This window comes from Panicum virgatum, chromosome 4K (genome assembly GCF_016808335.1).
Source record: "Panicum virgatum strain AP13 chromosome 4K, P.virgatum_v5, whole genome shotgun sequence".
NCBI classification, from domain to species: domain Eukaryota; kingdom Viridiplantae; phylum Streptophyta; class Magnoliopsida; order Poales; family Poaceae; genus Panicum; species Panicum virgatum.
In genome coordinates this window covers 8,390,991-8,399,985 of record NC_053139.1, presented here as the reverse complement: position 1 = coordinate 8,399,985, position 8,995 = coordinate 8,390,991, and the positions used below count along the sequence as shown (strand labels likewise).

The 8,995-nt window shown below is 43.8% G+C and overlaps 1 protein-coding gene across 5 annotated transcripts; it reads right to left on the bottom strand.

Annotated features, from left to right (window-relative positions):
* Positions 1-1,289: 1,289 nt before the first annotated feature.
* On the bottom strand, positions 1,290-7,901 carry LOC120704616 (something about silencing protein 10-like). 5 transcript variants are annotated; one of them, XM_039989076.1, is made up of 17 exons: positions 7,426-7,901; positions 7,261-7,302; positions 7,112-7,161; positions 6,759-6,858; positions 5,743-5,999; positions 4,868-4,947; positions 4,473-4,557; positions 3,646-3,825; positions 3,273-3,376; positions 3,224-3,242; positions 3,069-3,146; positions 2,826-2,965; positions 2,638-2,746; positions 2,017-2,267; positions 1,872-1,935; positions 1,716-1,784; positions 1,290-1,620 (listed from the first exon to the last, which is right to left on the bottom strand). In XM_039989076.1, exons 1-17 carry the CDS (start codon positions 7,541-7,543, stop codon positions 1,489-1,491), a joined length of 1,878 nt encoding a protein of 625 aa, XP_039845010.1. In that variant the 5' UTR covers positions 7,544-7,901; the 3' UTR covers positions 1,290-1,488. The 5 variants fall into 5 exon arrangements, with proteins under 5 accessions (XP_039845010.1, XP_039845009.1, XP_039845012.1 ...); XM_039989075.1 differs by having other exon boundaries at positions 2,638-2,743; positions 3,224-3,376; XM_039989078.1 differs by having other exon boundaries at positions 2,638-2,743; positions 3,224-3,376; positions 4,868-4,944; positions 7,426-7,900.
* Positions 7,902-8,995: the final 1,094 nt, after the last annotated feature.

Below are 8,995 nucleotides of genomic sequence, written 5' to 3'. Positions count from 1 at the left end.
GGCTTCAGCAAGCTTTTTTTTTGTCGTTGTTGTTTAGTTAACCCAGGGGGATCCTGCTTATTTTGTCTTTGACATAGAACTGTATCGTGACGTTCATGTTTTACCAGTTAAATTTAGAAACATAAATGTTTGATTTGAAGGCACCAATATATTTTTTAACACAAAAGGAGGAGGAATGAACCCACCCGTGTTTTTTCAGTCTTCACCTTATGATCATGCGTGCCTCGTGGCCAGGCAAAGTGTCAAGATCACTTACCAGACACTCATAGCAGCTTTCAGGCACCTCAATTCTCTTTTAGTGGTGCTGATGATCAACCCCCCCCCCCCCACCCACTTAACAGATTGAGCCTGGGCTGCTGCACATCTTTCCCTGTTACTCTGGCATGAGGTCAATGACATGTTGACATCTCAAAGGGAGAGAGAGAAAAATCACTCTTGCACGACCAACCAGTGTAGACCTGGATTCCCCTCTGTGTTCTCTCTCTGTTTTTCTATGTGAAAGCAGCCACAATTCTCAACAACCCGTGTGACTGAGGAGCAGAACAGCATCCTGATCAAGCTGAACTTTGCAATCGGTTCCCTCGGCGACACCGACCGCGCGTTAGGCCGTATCGGGGTCAGCCGCGCCAGCCGGCGCTGCGCCACGGCGGCGTATAAAACGACCTACTGATAGGGTCGCCACCGGCGAGCCGGACACGGCGGAGGGGGGTGGTCAAATGATGCGGAATATAGCGGTGCTTGCGTGTTGACGTGTTTGGTGCCGGTTTGGTTGGCGCCTGCAAATGATTTGCTCGTGCTTTTAGGGGTTGTCCGTTGTACTGAAATACTCCTGTGACTCTGTGAGTGAGCAGCAGCTGAGGCCAGCTTGAGTCCGATGTGACACCAGATCATGACCTCATGGGTTCGGTCAGGTTAACTGGTGCTCCCTCCCTTTCGTAAACATAAACAATTCTAGCATTTAAAGTTTAGCATCCCGTTCGGTTGTTTATAATTGGCTGCGCTGGTGGCTGGGCGTACTGTTGCAGCAGGTAACTACTGTTCCGGCTGGAAAAAGTGGCTGGCTTATCCACTGAGATGGTTGACACCCTAGCTGAGAATGCGCGACCCGAATGAGCGAGGGGGGAGCCAGTCGCGGACGCCGCGGCTTCCAGCCGTTCGGTTGGGCTTCCGGATCAGCTCCAGCCATTGGATTAGCCCAGCCAATTACAAGCAACCGAACAGGCTATAGGAGTATCTCTAACGCGGTCATTTCTTGTATAACCCATTCCTACTTCCTCGCTCATCAAATATGACACATTGTTCAAGTCAGCTTTTTTTTGTCTCGTTACATAAAGTGAGCAAATAAATTTTAGTTCCAGTCAAGGAGGGAAATCAATAACGTATTGGGGTCTGTGGCAGGAAGTTAATCCGGAGTTATCCTATCCTTAAACGGTAAAACCTAACATTTTCATGTTCAGCCACAAAATTTTCATATCCTTACAACTGGCATCAACTCTTGAACCGAACACTACGGCTGACGTTCGGGTTGATGCCAGACATTTCACCTCCATATGGACCAGAGGGCTTCTTGATATCACGCACTTGGCCTTTACGCTTGACAAGCTTGTTTTCGTGCTTATTCTGAAAAGAGAGTGGACACATAAGAAATGAGCTAATAATTTTGAATTATCACCCAGGCAGTTTAACCGACTCGCATATAATTTAATGTTAATTACCCTGTAATTCTTTCGTGGATTCTTCTTTTTCTTATTTCTGGATCGTGTCAACCCCCTGTTCTTCTCGATCTGCAGGAGTTTGGATTTACTTAGAAACATGTATCAAGAAATCAAAATTTATAACAAGTTCTATGATACACCAGGGTAAGGATTAACCTGATATGAAATCTTCCTTTTGCCATCTCCATCCATTTCCTCCACAGGTTGAATGCTAGGCGTTCTGTCATACGGGAGAAGACATAAGCACCAGTATAGCATTTACCACGAGCACCTCAATACCCGAAAAATGAATGGAACTTACATTAAGCACTTCTCATTCTTGATCGACAGTTTTTCAGTCCTCTGTCTTTTCACATCCTCATAGAAGTCCTCAGAATAGTCACCATCTTCCGGCAACTCATGGTCATCTTCAGTATTGTCACCATCTTCTGGCAACTCATGATCATCTTCAAGTGAGTTAGCTCCTACTCTTGATAGGACGTGAAGCTCATGTTTCCTCCGCCTTTCACCGATATTATCTCGCTTTGGAAGGTCATCATCACCAGAAACAAACTTTGAAGATAAAAAAACAAGGGATTAGACACAGATACGACCATAACCTAGTAGCTACGAATAAAATTCAAAGTCATGTCATAGCTTATACTGAACAGATATGCAGTTTTCCTTCACAATCCTATACTAAAAATAAACTAGAATTTAAAATTCACCATCGATTTCAAATTCAATAAACAAATTCATTAGGAAAAATAAATATTCTGGATATTATAGTGCTGAAGGTATTACCACATTAAATTATTTCCAACCAAGATGACTAGACCTAGTAGCTGATGCGTACTGTCCAATTGCAAACCCTTAAGGACCACGACAAACAATTAGAGATAAACTAATACAGCAAAAACTGAAAACCTGCAGTATATCATACCTTGCTTTTATTTGATTTAGCAGCAGCTGCCACAAGTTTGCTAGGTTTTATCATTTGATTATTCTTCTGCACTTCATCATCAAAGTCATCCAATGTCTGCAGGTCTCTTCTGTATATCAAAAACAAAATTACTAAAACCACAAAGAAATAAAAACAATATTTTGTAACAAGAATGTCAAATAACTCACCGATTACTAGTTGTCCTAGTTTTTGACAACTTCTCTGGCTTTGATCTTGTCAAATTATAGAGCCCTTTTTTCTTTAATCTTTCCTCAAGGTTGGCTCTTACTTTCAACATTTCCTGGCTTTGCAAGCCCATTTGCTCATCCTGTCATTTTTAGATTTCACATGCAAGTCCATTTGCTCACTGTCATTTTTAGATTTAATTCTCCAGGAAAGTAACAAAAACTACACGTTCATAGCAGATTTACCTTGTTCTTCTCTTTGTTAACTTCATGCCGATCACTATTAGAAGGCTCACTCTTCCTCAATTTAGAGATATCAGAGCCCTGAATTATCAACAATCATGAGATATTTGGAGTGTCTAGAAAATAAAGTAATAAACACAACGAAGAAGAAACGGTACTTGTTTCACTTTATCAAGTGCTTGTACAATGCTACGTTTACCCTCCCCTTTGTCCAATGAGATCATCTTATCAGCTTGGATGGGGCTGCTATCCATGTTATGGTCATCAGTGCTCCCCTTTTGCCTCCCTAGATTCACGGTAACTTGCTTCATCTGCAAAAGAGAGGAAATCTTTTGACATAGTCCAAAAAACATTCCAATCAACTCAGAAAAAGGATTAACTAACAAGTCATAAAATAATGATATCCAATAATGGAAGAATTCTTACATGCCAAGTCCCAAACTTATTTTTGGTCTGTAAGACTGATTTGATACTAACCCAGAGAATGCAAACAAAAGAAGTTTAAAAAAGTGTCATCTGGCAGATACAATGCAGCATGGCTGTGCCTTCAGAATGTGTATAAGGTTTACTAACAACAAACCTTGTCTACCATATTCTTGGTCTCTACAAGGCGAGAAATTACAGGATGATCATGCACGGACAACCCCTCAGCTTTCATAAGGAGGTAGAAGGTAATAGCTTGACAATAAGCCAGCAAACAAGCTTTCTTCACTTCCAAAGGTTGCATTCTACCTTTAGCTTTGCCTGGGCCAACTGTAACCTGCAGAAATGATATTCAGTTATCAGAGGAAAAGAGGAGGAACCTGGCCTGTCCCAAATCAAAACTGGGCCCTTGTCATATATGACTTAAGTCACAATCAAGGAATTGTTTACGCTGCACATTAATATTAAATATGCTGTCTATGTTGTGGGCTCTGTTTAACCGAAGTGGCGTAGTTCATACCAAATGTGGACAATCTGCTTTTATCAGGAAGTTAAATTGTGTTCAATTTGGTTTTTGCAAAGGATATGGTATTGCTAAGCCAGTAGTCAAGTTACATGTACTGCATAGCCAATAACAACACAACCTTTAGTCCCAAGAAAGTTAACAGAAGGGAGTAGGATATGTTTCACATGGCTTCTGTTGCTGAAGTGACCAATTTGCAGCAGAAGGGTTCAAAACATTTGGTATCTGAATCACTCACCATGAATTCTGTTGCTGAAGTGCACAACTACAAGGCTATGATGAGCTAGACATCGCATAGATGTGACAATAAGCCTTACTGGTACGCCAACAACTATTCATGTTTCAAGTCTCAGAGTTCCCCCTCACATGTTAATTTTTCAAGTTATGCAATAATTCTGTGAATGCTATTTGAATAAGAAACAAAAAAAAAGGGTGCAGTGGTGAGTTCAGCAAAAATTTACCACATTGGTGAGCTGTCCTATGGCCTTAAGTTCTTCATGGACCTCCTTCAATTCAGACAACAAGCTAACGAGTTCAGGAGCAGAACTGCATAAATTTAGTATATATAGATGTAATCACGGATTGCACTTAAGCACACAATAATAGTACCACTTCTACTATTGCATAATTTAGATGCTCCAAGGCCAAGCACTACAAATCTGAAAAAATTGGAATTGGGCATGCCTATGCGAGGCTGATTTGAGTGGAACTACCAGTCAACATGATTATTTCTGAAAGGCCAAAAAAGTTTCTCAGCCACTGATTTTTGCAATGAACAGAGACATATAACGCCTTGAGGATAGGCTTTGTGAAGGAACTGAAAATAATAGTAATTGTATAGATTAAAATAACAGACCTGTATAACACATCCATTTTGTCATTGCCTGATAAGACAGTAAACTCCTGTTTTAGTACGGTTTCATGGTTGGATGCCTGCTAATCAATGGGTAAACAATTGTACAAAGGTATTCTGTCAGATTCATATTAATATAGCATCAAAGAAAATACTCTAACAAAGTACTAGCAACACAAAGCAATTTCTTTCTGGAAGCAACAAAAAGTATTTAATTTGCATTCAGAAATGAGCATGTAGAGATAAAGGAAATCAGAATTCTTAGTGTTGAACAAAGCAACGATAGTGACTTTAAAATAAAGGAATGAATCATTTTACAACCCTCAAGCGCTACAGAGTAGTTATAAACTAATTGCTCCCATGCTCACCTCACACAAAATTGGTTTAGATTATAAACATTCTCAGACGCACCTCTTGTGTATTTAGAACTTTAATCAGTTTGGTTCAAAGGAAATTAAAGCTTAATCAGCACTTGAAAAAAATGGTTTTATTTAGTAGTATCTTCTGCAGGCCTTTGATACTTTATACAATCATACACATCAAATGCAAGTTAATGATACTCCATATCACGAGAATAATTCCAGAATTATTCAAAGTTACTTACCAACTTTAAATCTAAAAGCTATTTTGGCCTATACATTGTCACATCAACACCACGTCAGCTAAAACCACTCTAAATACAATGGTTCAAAGTGAACGTTTTTTTAATAATCGAGGATTGTAAAAAGAACGATTTCAGAGTTGGGGATTGGAAACATGGACTTTACAACAAAAAATGTGTACATGTGGTATAACTTCTAGCTATAAGATATCCTGAAGTTTAGACAGTACTCAAAGCCATCTCCTAGTTAAAGCAAACAAGAGAAAGCAACAATCACCTTTGTGACATCATTCTCTTCATCACTATCACCATCTTCTAATCCAAAATCTTTCATAGAAAGCTTTTTTTCATTCTCTTTCTGGATCCTTTGTGCCTCCTCATAATCCACCTCATCGTCACCAGATTGTTCACCATCATCATAATATGCCTTTTTACCTCTGCCCCAAACATCTGTGTTCTTTTCATCTTCCTCTTTCTCATCCATGCTATCATCACCTCCAGCAAGTTGTTTCACAGCCCTCTCCGCTCTTTTTACTATACAAAACAGATTAAGCTATGAATATGCAAACACCACATACCAGAAGAAACAGGAACAGCTAAATAAGTGGTTTAGTATACTCTTATTATAATTTCACTAACAAGGCAATTTAAATCATAACAATTGAGCTAAACCTTGCCTTGAGACGCTGTATGAATTCTGAAAGTAGAAGAGACCAAAATAACACTACCATAGCATCTAACATAACAACAGATTTATTCCACTGAAGAGGTAAGGCAGCATTATCTATCACCTAAAGCTGCATTACATCATACATAAATGTGGTTAATACTTTAAAATAGTGTCAACTAGAAGGTTTGTTGGCGACTAAACATATTGACATTAATTCAGTAATATCAATACGTGAAATTAATTATTTAAGCCACAGAAACATATTGCTCAACAGCAACTAAGAAACATGGGCATGTTTGGCAAAGAGCTCTCACAGCAGCTTCCAAGCTTCCAGGCTGAATCCAAGAGGAGCTCTGCCAAACAGAGAAGTGATTCTTGACCAAATCCATGAAGTGACTCTCTAAAATGAACTAAGGTGCTAGAAGCTGAAATAAGTATATCCTTCCCTCTCAGAATCACTTCATACTTAAATTTAAAATAGAGAATCATATAGTCACTTTCAGACACAAAATCACTTCTCTCAGAGAGTGAATCATAAGCATGAGAAGCTCAACCAAACAGGCCCATACTAAAAGCGCAGTACAATGCCCATAGATATGATGTAAGAGCTATCACAAACTTACATTTTGCAATATACCCTTTGTCCCATTCTTCATAATTTGCTTCATCCATGTCACTGTTCTCTTCTCCTCCGCTGTGATCAGTTTCACTATCAGAAACACCCTAAAATAATTGAGATAATAAAACAAGTCAAATAGAGAGAATATAGAAATAATATAAACTAGTACAGAACTGCAAGTTTAGGCAGAATGAACAAAACAAATGATTGAGTTATCGAAGTTGTGCTCTTCAGCGAAAAGTAGCTACTTGTTGCGTTTAATCAGTCAGACCATGAACCCTTGAAAGTTGACACATGATTTGTAGCTTTCTCTACATTGCAAATTCCTCAAGGATCAACAAGGAGTAAAAATTTTACCTCGAGGTCAAACACGGGCTGCTCCATTTCGTCATCCTCCGACTCTCTCACTGAAACCCAGACAAAAAAAAAATAAACGTCTTAGGAAACTGCAGGTAGATGGGTGAAGCAAAACGAAATCTCCATGGCATGAAAACTAGAGCGCTGACCATCATCGGCATTGAAGGGGATCATGTCCCGCTTCTTGTGGACTGCGAAACAGAAACCAGAGACAAACAGGAACAAAGCACGCATCAGCCAGCAGGAACCACAAAAACCACACACATGCTCTTCAGAAACGAAGGGGAGGGAGCCTCCCATCCCCTTCATCTTACAGGCATCAATTTCGTCGTCGTCCGAGTCGGAAATCGCCGCCAGCGCGTCGGTCCTCTTGGACTTTGCAGGCCCCCCTGCCTGGGGCCGCCGCGGAGCCGTCCTCGCCCTCTTCCCCATGCTAGGCTAGGCTGGTGCGGTGGCTTCCGTGGAGGCGGGGGCGTTGAGAGGGGAACGGGAAGCGCGGAGGCCTAGCGAGGTTCGTTTCCTAAAACCCTAACCCCTCGCCGCCTGGCGCCTGCACCCGCTACCCCTGGTCGGCGCGCGCCCTCGCGAGGCCGCGGGACACTCGGCCTCCGAGCGTGAGCAGGCGAGCAGCAGACTGCAGACCGCCTTGGCGCGGCCGCGCGGGGCTGCCTGGGGGGCGGGGGCGGCGGGGCACGTCGATGGCGGGCGGCGGCGGCCTAGCAGTCGAGCCGAGAGGGAGCCAGGGAGGCGGCGGCGTGAGGCGGGCGGAGTCGCGGAGAGGCCGATAGGGAGGGACGTGAGGGGCGTGGGGAACTGGGGATTATAGGGTTGTTCGGTGTTCTGGTGGGCTGAAATGAGGTTTTGGCAGCCCAGATACGGGAAATACTGTGAAAATTTTTCCGGCAAAATACAGGAACGGGAAAAACCGTCAGGATAACATCTTTCGATCGCCGTTTCGCCAGGTTTTCCATATTTTTTTTCTAGTTTTCTGTTTATTACCTATCAAAACGTATTCGAACAAAAAAAATTGATATACGATGCCGGTTGGAATGGGATTTTCTCGTCCTGTTTTCAACCGTACTCCGTGGAGAGATAGAAGAACCGAAGAAGGGCCATGTCGACATGTATGGCTGGGCAAAATACCCGAAACCCGAAGCCCGAACCCGAAAAACCCGAGCCCGAACCCGAAAAATCCAAACCCGAAAAACCCGAACCCCAATTCGGGTTCTAACCCACGGTACCCGAAATTATTACGGGTAGTTCGGGTATTGGGCTACGGTACCCGAATTAACCGAACTACCCGAAATCAGCCCAGCCCAAATATGTTTATAGATTTGAGCCCAGCCCACAAGGCATGTTAACCCTAATCTAACACCCAGCCCCACGCCACGCACCCACCACCCCTCCCCCAATCCCAACCCCAGCCGCCACTGCCACCGCCCAGTCTACCCACCGCGCCATCGCCACCCCAATCCCCAGCACTGCCCGCTGCCAATCCGCCACCGCCGCCGCGCCAGGGCCTTCCCGGCGCCCACGCTGCGGGTCGTCCTAGCGCCCACGCCCACGCCGCCACGGGCTGTCTCGGCGGCACCAGAACCTTCCTCCTCGGGGAGCGTCGAGTTCCGGCCGTCGGAGTCTCGGAGATGACCCCCGGCGAGGCGTGGCACCTCCGGTCGTGCCTCGCCGGCGACCTCGGCCGCGTTCGCGCGCTCCTCTCCCCCCAAGGCGGCGAGGCCCTTCTCCTCTCCGCCTTCTCCTCCAACAGGGCGCCACACCGCTGCGTCCGGTCGTGCCTCGCCGGCGAGCTCGGCCGCGTCCGCGCGCTCCTCTCCCCCCAAGGCGGCGAGGCCCCTTCTCCTCTCTGCCTTCTCCTCCAACAGGGCG

Bases quoted from the DNA above. Each gene is read 5' to 3' on its own strand.
- LOC120704616 (XM_039989073.1), bottom strand. From the start codon at position 7,543: ATGGGGAAGAGGGCGAGGACGGCTCCGCGGCGGCCCCAGGCAGGGGGG. The intron at 6,000-6,758 runs GTAAGTTTGTGA...TGTTTTGTATAG, and splicing joins CAAAGGGTATATTGCAAAAT to TAAAAAGAGCGGAGAGGGCT. The intron at 2,268-2,637 runs GTATGATATACT...TTATCTTCAAAG, and splicing joins CTAAATCAAATAAAAGCAAG to TTTGTTTCTGGTGATGATGA.